We start from the raw sequence: 14,089 nt of genomic DNA, 5'->3' as shown, positions 1-14,089 counted from the left end.
CATTCTGATTTACAGTCTCTCCCAGGAGTTGTGTTTATTCCACAGCTTTAAATTATCTCTATTTCATAGAAATGGTAATTGATATTTAATCAACATCATAAATCTTATTCACTGCTTCATGAACTAAGAAACACCAGATAGGCTCAGAGTGAGTTGTGTGTCCTGCAGGAATGGAACCTCCTTGTCTAAAAGGAGAGCCTCCCAAGATCTTCAGAAGCTAAAATTGGAGGGGGAAAGAAGCAGGAGAAGAAGGGGGAAATCACTACTTACTCTAGCCAAGGACATTCTATGCTACCCTGGGCTCAAACAGAAGGCAAGTAAAGCACTTATCTTTATTTGCTAAGAAGAGAGGTAAATTTCCCCTCATGTCATGAAGTCCAGAAGGCATTGTGCCACTCTGGGCAAACAGACAGCATTTTGCACTCTCACATTCAATTAACTAAAACCAGTCACAAACGAGAAGCCAGAGAACAACACCAGCACGTTTGCAGGCTCCAGGAAAAAGCAAGCTACCTGTGGTGGTGAACACCTGAGCACAACACCACAACTGTACAGGAACAATGACAAACACACACATGGTGACAATACACCTACAAACACAACACCCACGGGGCGCTCACGTTAGGAATTCTTTACAAGATGCTTCTCTTGAGAGACACCACAATAAACAACACTGAATTAATTCACTGCTGATCACAAAGAGCAGGCTAAACACAGCAGGCTGTCTGGGAAGCAAGCTCACTGTTTTACCAAAAAAGCAGCACGAACAGGATTTCAGTTTGGAGAAGGGGTTCACATAAAAGTTAAATAGCAAACAGTAAGTCAGCTCTTACCCATATAAAGTAGCAGGCAGGTTATAACTTAAAAAATACAACTCCCACCCCAAACCAGTACAAACCCAGCTTGGTCAGACTCGAAGTTTGGTTACATTTCTTTTGACAGCAAGGCATTCCAGTGTTTGCATGTATATTCTACATCCTTGGATAGGATGCACCACAATGGGGTAAATGAAGTTTTCAGATCCATATCCTCTAAATAAATACATTCTCAAAACTATTCTTAAGAAAATAGGCAGATGCTGGATAAATAAATTCTTAATGTAGCTTCAGCAACAGCAAATGAGTGAAAACGAGACACTACTACCAGATCCTTGGCAGAGCTTGTGAGATATTTTCAGTATGAGGATTCCAGGCATCTGCCACCATCACTTATCATCCCCTCCTGTGCTTAAAGATATGTGCTTAAAGAAAGATATGATCTTTCTTCCTGTAAAAGCCATTTTAAATCTAAGTGCCACAGCATAGAAAAAAAATGACCGTCAAGGCAGACCAAAAACTCTGTAACTCTTATCTGAACCCCAGGTATTGGGTATCTGTCCTCTGCTGGCCCCAGGTACCTCATTCTTCTGCATCTCTTGGAAAATGCAGAATTTCTCATGAAACGCCTTGAGGGCATGCAAGGGGGAATGGAAGGGGGAGAGAAAAAAGGGAATAAAATAAAAACAAAATAATCTTCCTCTCAGATGAGATCTAGACCAACTAGGGAAAGAGATTAAAAGAGAGATAAGTAAATACAGAAAATTCCTATTTAGTTCATCAATTTCTTGCACCAGCCTTAAATTAATTCGTTAGCTATTCTAGTTCATTCTACCATATAAACTTAGAAAGCATTTCATATGACACTTCAATTTGCAATACTTCCACACCTTTACCATCTCAGCCAAGGATCAACTTGGCATCTGAGACAGATTTGTGCACATGGGATGACAGGTTTGAGACAGGAGGTACAGGCCACTGTGCCTGTGATACTTCCATCCCAGAGGCTCTTTTCTTCTTGAGCTTTTTTAACATGGGTACCAGGCACCACCAGGGAAGACCAGTGGGAGCACAATCTTCATTTTGGTGTACCAGAAGAGCCTTCGTGTTCTGTGGGGTCAATAAATTCTCTACATATTCCTTCAAACCTTGCCAATTCTGTCTAGCAGAGCTTAGAGGCTCTCAGGAATGAAAGGAGGATTCTTCACAGCTATGAGCAAACAGTTCCTTAAATTATTCCCTTGTTTTTACATTAATAGTGGCATTCTAAAAATGAATCAAATAATTTAAAAACAACTAGCTTTGAAACTTTGCTTTCACTATACATTTTCCACATATAAATGTGTGCAATTAAGATCCTTAGGCCAGCAGGGGGGGATGCACAGCAAGCTCCCTATCCTGGATGTCAGGAGAGCAGACTTTGGCTTCTTCATGGATCTGCTTAGTGTAATACCATGGCATAAAGCCTTGGAGAGAGGAGGGGCCCAGGAAAACTGGTTAACATTCAAGGATTGCCTCTTCCAACCTCAGAAGCAATGTATCCCAACAAAGGCAAAAATGCTGGGAGGTCTGTGTGGATCAACAAGGGGCTCCTGGACAAACTCAAACAGAAACAGGAAGTCTACAGAGGGTAGAAGCAAGGGCAGGTAGCCCGGGAGGAATACAGAGAAACTCTCCATGCAGCCAGGGATCAGGTTAGGAGAGCTAAGGCCCTGACAGAATTAAATCTGCCCAGGGACATCAATGGCAACAAGGAAAGCTTCTATAGGTATGTCAGTGATAAAGGAAGACTAGGGAAAACATGGGCCCTCTCCTGAAGGAAACTGGAAACCTGGTTATCCAGGATATGGAAAAGGCTGAGGTGCTCTAACTTTGCCTTGATTTTCACCAGCAAGTGGCTCCAGCCACAGCATCCCAGTCACAGAAGGGGTTGGGAGAATGAAGACCTGCCCATGTAGGAGAAAGTCACATTTGAGAACATCTAAGACATCTACAGGTGCACAAGTTCTGAGGGAACTGGCAGAGAAAGGGCCTAAGCCACTACCCATCATATTTGAGATACTCTGGCAGTGTGGTGGAGTTCCCACTGACTAGAAAAAGGGTTAAACAAAATCCCATTTTTAAAAAGGGGAAAAAGGAATACCCAGGAGATTACAGGCCAGTCTGTTTCCTTTTAGTGCCCAGTAAAGTAATGGGAGAGTGAGACAATGGATCCTTCTTATAGTAACAGTGCAGTGTAGCTTGTAATCATGGAAAAAAGTGAAACCATCTTATTTTACATAGGACAGTCAGCCGACTTACAGGAAAACCTGCTCCATGGGAGAAAGAGTAAAAACAACAACATTAATCACCCACGTTTCTGATGTGATTGAGTCTGTAATCTGACTGGTGCTAGATCCATCTAAAATGCATTTCCCACCTACGTACCTCTCGTTTGGATTTCTGGGAGGAGCGTTCCAGAATATCATCACTGGAGAGGTCGGAGTCCTCCGAGAAACTCAGGTGTTGACGGAGCTGTAAATCTGTCAAGGTGGGAATGAAAAGGGGAAATTAGAGAAGTGCTAACAATCCTTTCTGTAAACTCTGTAGGTTGTTTGACTGAGCACCAAAAGTACTCCGTCCTTTCATGTCAGTGTCAGTTGTTTTGCCTGCGAGGGATCAAAGAAGCCCTGCTCCACAAAATGACCAGCATGAGTTTGAGCTGTTCTAAGAGAGCATCACTTTCTCCAAATGCTGTTAGAAATAATGATCATGGTTCTCTTTTTGTGTTGTATCAATGCTCTTAGGATAGATATAGCACCTGGAATGACAGCAGCTGGCTCTATTTTGGCTGTTTGTACAATGCCAGAGAAATGTAACATGTTTGCTTTTAATCACATTTATGGGTAACTTCTCTACTGTATCCCAAGTTGCCATTAAACATCTCTGCCTGCAACTGGTGGGCATGTGAAGAATTTAAAGGAGGTTACCAAATCCCTCCTTTAGAGATCAGCTGACAGCCACCAGATTACTGAGAACAGGAATAACAGCATCTCTGCAGTCTTCACCTCTGTGGAGCCAGGCGGAAAGAAAGAAAAGAGATCAGCCAAAGAAAAGATAAAGATCAGATTTAAAGTAGGGATGAAATGTCACAAATTCCAGCAAATGATGCTTATTTCTCAAATCTAAGACATAAACCAGATGTACCTTGTACATATTGAGAATTAAGCTTTTAGTTAGGGTTCCATTTTGTTTCAGTGGACTCTGTCAATATGCAGACACACAAATCCAGTCCCTAGCACTTACCCCACTCTGCCCATCTGACACTGGGGAGCAGCAGCATTCAGCACAGTAGCTGAACCACAAAGCAAACCAAAACTATTTTCAAGGACACCTCGGAAAAGTGCACAGTGCAGAGGCACTTATCTGTTATACCTGCAGCTGTAATCAGTGGAGAGGGTTTGTGCTTGCCAGAATCCACAGTGGCATTACTTGAGGGAGTACTTGGGCAAGATTTCTCATCAGCCTTTTTCTTCTTGTCTTTCTTATAGCCAGAGAAAACAGACTTCCATAACGACCTAGGCTTTGTTGCTTCCTCTGTCCCACCACTAGATTTGTCAGAAAGTCTGCTATCGTTTTTGGATTTCTTCTCCTTTTTGTTCTTACGAGGGGAGAAGAGGGAACTTCTTTTCTTACTCTTCCCACTGGAGCCTTCTGAAGAGCTGACAGACCCTTCAGGTCCAGCCATGTCAGCAGGAGGAGTGGAGTACTTCTCAGTAGCAGAATTATGTTTTCGTGCGGATCCCTCTGCCAATTTCAAGGCCAAATGTTTTGGAGACTCATAAAACAACTCTTTGGTCTTCAAGGGCATAGAAGATGCCTTTCGTGCCCTTGTGACCCCAGCAGCAGCAGCAGTCACCTCCATATCTTTCATCTTACACAACTGTTTAGCCATGGCATCACGTAGTGCTGGGCTCTTGACCGACTTCTCTCTGGCTCTCATTCTTTCTTCAGCAAGCTCCTTGGCCTCCACAGAAATGTCAGGGAACACCCTCTTCTTATGGTGAATCCCTCCTTCCATGGAGGGTGGACCACCATTTTCTTTGACCAAGGGCAAAACATGTGGTTTCTCTGGCCTCGGCCTACTGGTAGGAGGTGTAAAGAACTTCTCGTGAAGGCTGGAGTCCTCTGTCCTGTCATCATACGTGTCCTCCACGTCATCAGCAAATGGAATTTCATCCACGCTCTCCGCGAACGACTTCCGCACGTCGTCCCTCTTGGCCGGGGGGGTCTCCTTGGCAGGAGGGGCTGGCTCCTGCTGTCGGGGAACAGGAGGTGTTGATGCTGGTGTTGGAGGTGACCTGGCTTCTACCTCATTCTGCCAGAGGGCCTGGTACCTCTTCCTGCGCAGCGTGGCCGGCTCCTCGTTCTGAGGAGGTGGTGGGGGCGGGCTCGATGGGGGAGTTAGCATGGTGGAGTCGGAAGTGTTGAAGCTCTGGCTAGCCATAGTTCTCATGTTAGATGAGCTCTCCTGAAGGCCAAGTCCGGAGCTGCTGGACACATCTCCCCGTACTTCACTGGGAATCTTTAGCTCTTTTTCTGATGGAGACTTCGGAGTGAGCAGAGAGATCTGCTCATTTTCTAACTTGGATAGCCCCTGCCTCCTTGGGGCAGGCTGGGGTTTCACAGGATGGATCCTTTCATCCCCTGAAATATTCCTGCTGTTGAAAGTCTTCTGAGGAGTTGTCTCCAGAGCAGACACAGTGAAGTTGCTCTCTGAGCGTTTGTTCCTGTCCACGGGGGTGAGCCCCAAGCTCCTTCGGATTTCGGCACTCTTCATCCAGAACTCTTCCACCAGGCTGCTCCGTTTCAGGGCTTCTTCTGCAGTAGTAGGGCTCCCCAGTTTTTCCACCTCACCATCCTGGCCCCTAAGGGCCAGTTTGGCTAAAGGAGTAGATGTTAAGGCTGGGACAGGCTGGAAACATACTGGAGGCTCCACTGGGGATGGAATGGATGTTTCAGCAGAAGGCAAAGGCTGGGAGCAGATAGGCTTTTCAGCAGATGCTGCGGATGAGGGCAGTGCTGGTGCTCCTGGCTGGGACTCTGCTGGGGATGGGGCTACAATGGCTTCTGGTGATGCAACCGGCTGGGACAACACTGGAGATGGCGGCACCAAAGGGCTTTTGACTTTCCTGTCTTTGGGAATTTCATCCTTTGGTCTTTCCTCAAGAATGAAAGGCTCAGGAAAAAAGCGTGGCTCTGGGGATTTTATTGCACGGCACACTTCAGCCAGGGGATCTTCTACATCCTAGAGAAAAATGAAAAAGTCACTGAGCACACAAGAATACAGATACTTTTTTTTTTTCTTTTAACAAAGCTAGAAATAAGGAAACCATCCAAGTATCAAAATAATAATTTTGTGTCCTAAAGTGTGCCTGCTAAATAATAATAGTGTCTGATAGAATCGTTAGATGACCATAAAAAAAATTATTTTAATAGAAAATAAATGCTGTCAGCAATTGCTGTCAGCAAACCAGACTCAGCCCACTGTAAAAGTAAACTGGTCTATGCCAAAGTTCTCAAAGACAAATATTTTAGCAATTCCTTAAAAAAACAAAAAAAACAAACCACAAAACATTTGGAAGGGAAAATTTGAATTGAACATTTTAAGGGTCAGGTACTTCCAGCTCTTGCACACTGCAGTACACTTGCAAGCTGTCTCCCAGGGCTGACAACATGACAGTACAACACTGACATGCCTCACTTCCTTGAGCTGAACTATGTCAAGCTCTGGAACAAAGAGGCACTGCTTTGGTTCCTACTGTAATTTTCAATTGCAGCTGCACAGAATCTGCTTTTGGCACATCAAAGACAGCCAGACCAGCCTAAACAGGAAACACCTCACTTAAGGCTCCCTTCATTTATCACATATACCTGTTGCTAGTTGCTCACTGAAATTAAAATACCCTGTATAGTGCTGCCTGGAGCTTTGTGATGGGAACTTGTGTGGCTGTGATAGAGCCACTACACTCTGAAGATAGGAAAAAAGATAATACACATTACATTTTAAGCCTAAATGAAGTCAGATTTCAAGATCAACATAAATATTAGACATAGAAAAGGAGAGCCCTCTGCTGTCAGTCCTCATTAGTTTATCCAACAAACTGTTCTATTGAACTACAGTTGGTAAATAGAAAATGTGAAAGACTCCCTTTCTTACCTCTGCTTGTTTTGCTTTGGGACTAGCAGCTGGAGACAGAGGAAGAACACTGTCACTAGAGGGCTGGATAGGGATGGGTGGCTTGCATGGATCTAGGGAAAGGGAAAATGTTACAAAAATACATAAACCGTTACTATTCTACCTTTTTTTAACGTTACAGCAAGTAATAACAAATTTCTCAGCTTTTTACAAATTTTAGATTGGACATCTGGAACACAACAGAAATTTTTAAATGTCCAAAATGGTACAAGCTTTTTAATAACAGCTTTTATAAGAAAAAAAAAAAGGCAGTTAGAAGGGTTCTCACATTTTACAAAGCTGTAATTAATGGATTCAGAACATTCTTCTCAAAACGTTAATGCAAGCACAGACCTTGCCACTGAGAGCCATGAGACAGTTCAGTTCCAAGAGACTCTCTTCTCCTAAATCCCATAACTGTATAGACTATCTCAAATGCAACTAACATCATTCAAGCACTAAAGAGAAAGTGATTACCTTCTGTCACACTGTGAGAAGCATCTTCTGCTTCTTCTTCATCTTCAGAGACTTTCAGTTCTGCCCCTTCTGCCCCACCCCGACGTAAGCGAAACTCCGCTTCTGCATCAGAGGCGATGTCTGATCATGGATGGAAAAAACCAAGAGAACTTGGATACAAGTCCATCAGGGCATAATAATTTCTATTCACATGGTGCTAGCCACTTTCATAACCTGAACACTTAAATGTTGACTCATTTTTTTGTTGATAATTTTAGTCATTTAAGCAGTAAATGTAAGCAGTAAATGATTGGACTGTTAGTACAAAGAGTTAAATCAGCAATTGAAGTTCTCTTATCAGTTCTCAGGAAATTTTTCCATGTTTTCTGCCATATGCAGTTAATTTTACAATAGCACAGGAAGCATTCTGACAGTATTATGGAGCTTTCACAAATTTAATTCTATTTCTGTTATTCATCAGGATTAGTATTGAATACAGACACAAGACATGTGATGAGAGGACATGAGAAATTCATTACATAATCCAGGACATTGAGGTTCTTCTCTTTCTTTTTGTCCCTCACTCCTGGCTCCCTCTCAGATATTTGAAACAAACTCCCACACCTCTAAAAATAAGACCAGGTTTAAGTACCCTCATGCAAAGTGTTCATTGCCAATACATTCTGTTCACACAACAGGTTTAAAGGCTGCACAGTGGTACCCTACCATCGTCCAGCTCTGCACCCGTGTCTCCCTCTTCACCTGCCTGCCCTTCTGTGTCTGCAGGCTCTGTGCCCAGCTCATCCTCCACATCATCCTCCTCACATGGAGCTAGAATATATTCAAATATTGAGGGAAAAAAAAAGAAAAGAAAACAAACACTACACAGTGAAAAAGTTCTATATTGAACTGTACCAAGAGTTTATACTGGAGATGTTTATCAGTTACTGTCAATACAAGAAATCCTGAAATGTGTCACCTGGAGAGACATCTATGGTGAAGTGACACTTCCAGACTCCAGTGAATCAGGGAATGCCTGCCCTTGGGAGTCTCCAAGGCACTAGCAGTGAAAGCTGCCAGGGCTTTTGTCAGCTTCACAACAGGTGTTGTGAAAAATTAAACAAGAAGGGGACCGGGAGGACATCAAACCAGAATAAAGGTTACTGTTCTTCCAGGAACATTTTGGTTTTTTCTTCACCACAACAGAACAGTTACCACCACTTGATAGCATATGTGTATTAGGTCAAAAATGGAACCTCACAACCAGGACTGTTCACCTTGAAATTGAAGCTGGCTTTGAGGGTGTAAGTCTGAGTCTGGGTATGGGATTTACCATTATTACACTTGGAAACTGTTTAACTCTGTGCAGCTACAGCAGTCTTTGGTAATAAGGTCAAAGAAAATGCATGTGCTGTACAAGTGACTAGGGCACAAATTGAGATAAAGTAATTAAAATGACATACATAAAACCTTTTTTCTGTTACAGATCATTAATTGAGATACTTTTAAGTAATTCAAATTACATATTCAAAACTCTTTTTTTTCCATTTACAGACCACAATTTGATTTGCTAGGTCAAAACAAAGAAGAGATTCTTGAATTTGTAACTCTGAAAACTATGACATCTGACACTACTGCTTTTGACAGCTTTTAATTACAAGAGGAGAGACAAGACCAAAGTGTGGAGTATAAATCTCATTATTAAATTATACTCTAAAAAAAAACTTGTGCAATTGATGATTTGCTGCCTTTTTTTTTGTTAAACATTTCCATGAAACATAATTATTTTTTTTTTTAAATTGAGCACTTCTAGTTCCCGATTCTTTTTATTTACTAGTGATGATGTGGCTCTTGGAACTATTTACATAATTGCATTGCTAATTAAGACAATCTTGAAAACAAACCCTCCCTAAAACTGAGGTCTTGCAGCCTCTCCTTTAATACAGATTTTTGCTTATTTCAAAAGACAGCCTTCAGCAGGTGGTTTGTCTTCTTCCTTCAGCCTGAGAATTTCCTTTCTTCCATGCTCTGTAGTGAGCATGGATTAGTTTATTTTCTGTCAGCTACTGTGAAATGCAGTTCCACTCATGTGCGATAATGCACTGGCCTATTCCTTTACATCAAAGGATTATCAAATCCAGACCCTTACTGATGTCAAGCACAGGAAAACTGAATCATGTGGCAAAGGCTGGAGTGCCCACAGGAGCATTTATTAATCTACTGAACAAAATCATACCATGTCCCAGTCTGATCATTGCTTAGGTAAGCAATAGCTCATGTTATTTTGGAAATGATAATGTCATGGGATGGCTTTATGGTAACAGCAAATGTGAGTAATCTTAATCAAAATTTGCAAAGACATAACTAATGTTAAGAATATCTGAATCCACTATGTATGTGTGGGTCTTCAGATTCAGAAACCAAGAATGGATTGACACACATGGATTATGTTGGAGAGAGAGGAGAAAATCAGGTTTTAAATAGCTTGGTACAAAAAATTCAATGGAAGATTATAGATGCATCAATAAGTAACAACTTGGTGCAAGGGTGGATCCCATTCTGAGGGACACAGGAAGCTTGCAGGTGGCTGGTTATATGATACATATACTGTGCATATACATATATGCAGTTAGGATGAGGAGCAAGAGGCCAGAAGCTGTCACACAATAACTCAGAAGTTACACACTATGGCAGCCAGGAACTGGGATCAGCACTTGGTTCATATTAGCTGGCAGCTGTGAGCAGCCTGCATCGTGTGCAGACACCTTGTAAACGCTGCTGACTTGCCAAAGCAGCAGCAGAAGCAAAGTTTGAAAGGCAAGCTGGCTATTCTGATGTGCCAAAGCAACTCAGCTGTGGATTAACTACCTAGCACAGACTGCTCTACTAATTCAGACACTTCCACAGCTTTACACAATGTACTCCCTCACTGTCATCCCAGAATCTTCAGGCTCATTGATTTGTAATAGAGCTTAGAGGACCACACGAAACAAAACAAACAGCTGAGCTCTACCATCCTTCAGCATTCCTGAGGCTTTCCTGAATAACGTGAACACCAGGTCAGAAGAGATACAACCACCAGTATTCCTAAAGATCTTAGCTTTGACTTATTCTTCTTTGCTGTTTTCTTCACCACATAACTAGAGTTTGCAGTTGCTACAGAGAAGTGCAATTGCTTTAAGCACTCTCTGTCACTTGGAAATGCAAGAAAGCCCTGTGTTCTTTTAGTCTAAGGGTTGGGGGGACACAACCTGGCCCCATCTTCAGCTGACAAAGCAAATCTAAGCACGCCTGCCTGCCGAGGTTACGGTGAGTGTGGAGCTCATGCGAGAAGGGGCTGTCTGAGCAAGGCGCACATGCACGCTCCCCGTCCCCCCTCCACCTCCACCCATGCAGTAGCGACAGGGCCGTAAGTTCCAGGGTTAAAGGACCAGCTCAGCTGCTCAAGGCATGGAGAAGAGAGGGGCAGGGTTATTGTGCGTTGGAATACATAGAACATCACCAAACTACCTCCAGGGACCGTCTCCAGCCACGCCTGTACCGCCTCATGGCGTACGGAGGGAAGGTCGGATGCTGAATTTAAAAAACAATAAATTGTAAGAAGTCAAAATGAGACCAGCAGTCAGCGTCTAAAACAGAAGAGTGACAGAGGGAAATTTTTCAGTAGCAAATACAGGAATAAAACCTATGAAATTCCAATCACTCGATTCCAGGCTTGAGAATTGAATTGAGATAACACACAAATGTCAGGGGCCTAATGTTCCTTTGGGATCTGTAACGTTAGAGGAAATATTCCTGTGTGGCACAGTGAGAAGAACACCACCTCTGACCAGCAGGCTGCTGCTCCCCTGGAACTCTGCAGAGGAGGGAAACAGAGAAGGAAGAGCTGAGCAATGAGAGAGAGGTCCCATGTGTCCCAGAACCTGAGCTGCCCAGCAGATGAAGAAGAGTTCCCAAAGCAGAATCAGAGGGATTTCTGGGAGCTGTGACACTGTCCCAGGCTGCCACATCAAACCTGATCCCTGCTGCTGCCAATGGCTCCCCAAACACCTCGGATCATGGAACAATCCTGGCTCCTCAGCCAGGAACAATCTGTCTCTTGAACTCAGGTTAAAAACTTACAGTGTGTCCACAAGCCCATGTTGGAACAGCCTTTGAAATACCCAAACTGCTGATAACACCTGCACACATCTCTGCCATATGACACAGCAATAGAAGCAGCTGATTATACATCAAGATAGCCCTAGGTTGGCCCAGTTTCAAGGGACAGAAGGAAATATTGACTCCCTTCCCAAAGGAATTTGGAAAGATCACAAAATCAATTTTGGAAAGATCACCTGTTGCTGGCAACTGTAACAGTACCCCACAGAAAAGTAAGTATTATAAAATACAAATTAAAACAAAAATCTGGAAACAAGAGTGACGTAGGCCCCTGAACAGAAACACAAGTAACCCTAATTGTTGTAAACTTAAGAAACATTGTTAACATTTTTTACTTAATGCTTTTTAAGACATTAATCAACCACTCCAGCAATATTGAAAGTTACGGAGAGTTGGACACAGCCTATTTCTGAGGCTGCAGTGAGAACAAAATACCCATCTCTTATTCGTAAGAAGCTGATTTCACACCATAAAATCATGGTGCATTCTATAAACTGCAAATATAAATATAACCAAACTCATCTGGAACTGTGTATCAAGTTTGACCAGGATTTAAACAGCCCCTATGCCAAACATATAAAACTGTAAGAAAAAGATAATTATCTGGAATAGAAGAAAATCAAGCATCATGAGGTAGAGCTCTGGATTTTTAACCTAATTTAATTTTTTCTGTGAAAGACACCCTGTCTCACAGCAGATATACTCCCTCTACAATTGTGTCACCATGGCTGCAGACTGAGAAGAGCACTGCTCATCAGCTGCATGGTGAGCTTTGATTTGAGCCCACAGACAAAGCACTTATGACATACTTACCTTAAGACACTCTGTAACACAGTCTAGAACAAGGTCAGCAGGGACTGCTGGAAGGTGCTCACACGAGATCTAGACTATCAACATTTTCTCCCTCCAAAGCTTTCCTCTGAGTAACTAACAATTTGCACATTAGAGGTAGATACATTGTCAAATCTTAAACACAGGGGGTCCAAAACCTGCCACTGATCAGATCTGCAAGCCCTTTGACTCCCATCATTCCCTGCTAACACCAGATGCAGTTACATAGTTGGACAAGAAGAAGCAGAGAAACACGCTCGATACAGACGCTGACCCTGTTCAATCTTTGCTCTAGTAGCTACACAACACAGCCCCTCAGCTTTCCCAGTTGGACAAGAAGCAGCAGAGAAACACGCTCGATACAGCCCTGTTCAATCTTTGCTCTAGTAGCTACACAACACAGCCCCTCAGCTTTCCCTAAAATGTAGTCTTCCCTGCCACAAAAAGCATGAGACTACTATTAGCATCCCTAGTCAGTTACAGAAGATTGCCAGCACTACCAAATTGTGTGTGGTGAGGAAAAATGCTATGGAGTCAAAGCAGGCAGACAAAGAGGTCAGAAGTCACACTGTCACAGCGCTGAGAAAGCAGCAGTTTGAAACAGACACTGACCTGAAAAGCAAAATGTTTAACCAAGTGTAATTTCAGTGCAATTTGAAAGCAGCTCCTTTCAATCACTGCTGCCCCTGCTGAAGTCACTGGTCTTGAAGGGCGCAGAAGCAACAGAGTTAAACAGCTGCAACTGGGATCCAGGAACTGATGGTGTGGGGCTTGGGGAGATTACCTCTGGAGGTGGAGGACTTTGAGGCTGAGACCATTTTTTCCTCCTCCTCTTTCTCACGGATGTGTGTCCAGTGCACATCTGCCAGGATCTCCAGAGGATCAACCGGATTTACAATCTGCTGCAGCCTAAGGTTTCCAGCTAGCAGGAGGAGGGCATGGCACAACAGGTTGTGGGCAGGGTGTATGAAGGGCAGGGAGGAAAAGATGGGAGAACAGTGGAAAGGAAAGGTAGCACATCATAGGAAAGGAAATAAGAAAAGAAAATATTATTGGCTAAGGTCAGTTGGCAAGACAGACAGAAAAAGCTCAGCACTGTGTGCGCACGCATCCACCACTCCAGCTCCTCACACCTCCCATCCAAGCTGGGTAACGCCATTCCAAGGGCAGAGGGAGGCCATTAAAACATCATCAGACATCGTGTCTATTGCAAGAAGCTTTGCTGAAATGAAAGAAATTCTCTGGGTGTCCAACAGAATGTGGTATGTAAATACCAATTTAGCAGAAATTCCCAGCTCCTTCAGCCTATTCGTTATAATTATTGCCAAAGATGTCTTGCTGTTAAAGGTGAGGAATAATCTCCACCTGATTGATGCACCAAGACAAAAGGTTTTTCATTTCCTACTATTGGGCTAGGCACTTCTTTCTAGTCTGGGTACACACATTGTGAATTAAATAATATGATGGATCTGAGAGTTTCACATGTGTATGTGTGTATGCACACATGGGCACATGCTAATTTTAGTACTTAAAACCATTTTGTTTACTCCTGGCTCTTTTGTACTGACTTGTTCAAAGGGAGAATTTCTTTTCTGAAGGATAACAACAT

General features: G+C 43.0%; 1 protein-coding gene across 1 annotated transcript in view; it reads right to left on the bottom strand.

Moving 5' to 3' along the window:
• Nucleotides 1–14,089, bottom strand: part of MICAL3 (microtubule associated monooxygenase, calponin and LIM domain containing 3) — a 158,719-nt gene that overhangs the window by 25,602 nt on the left and 119,028 nt on the right. Inside the window, exons 28-34 of the mRNA XM_039708267.1 lie at nt 13,265–13,402; nt 10,999–11,061; nt 8,215–8,319; nt 7,510–7,629; nt 7,015–7,106; nt 4,230–6,102; nt 3,243–3,337 (exon numbers count right to left, since the gene is read on the bottom strand). Coding sequence (XP_039564201.1) covers nt 3,243–3,337; nt 4,230–6,102; nt 7,015–7,106; nt 7,510–7,629; nt 8,215–8,319; nt 10,999–11,061; nt 13,265–13,402 — 2,486 coding nt within the window. The remainder of the gene's footprint in view (nt 1–3,242; nt 3,338–4,229; nt 6,103–7,014; nt 7,107–7,509; nt 7,630–8,214; nt 8,320–10,998; nt 11,062–13,264; nt 13,403–14,089) is intronic.

Source organism: Passer montanus, unplaced genomic scaffold, assembly GCF_014805655.1.
Source record: "Passer montanus isolate IOZ18808 unplaced genomic scaffold, ASM1480565v1 scaffold20, whole genome shotgun sequence".
Taxonomy (NCBI): Eukaryota; Metazoa; Chordata; class Aves; order Passeriformes; family Passeridae; genus Passer; species Passer montanus.
The sequence above is the reverse complement of the archived record's forward strand: the minus strand, read 5'-3'. Positions and strand labels throughout refer to the sequence as shown.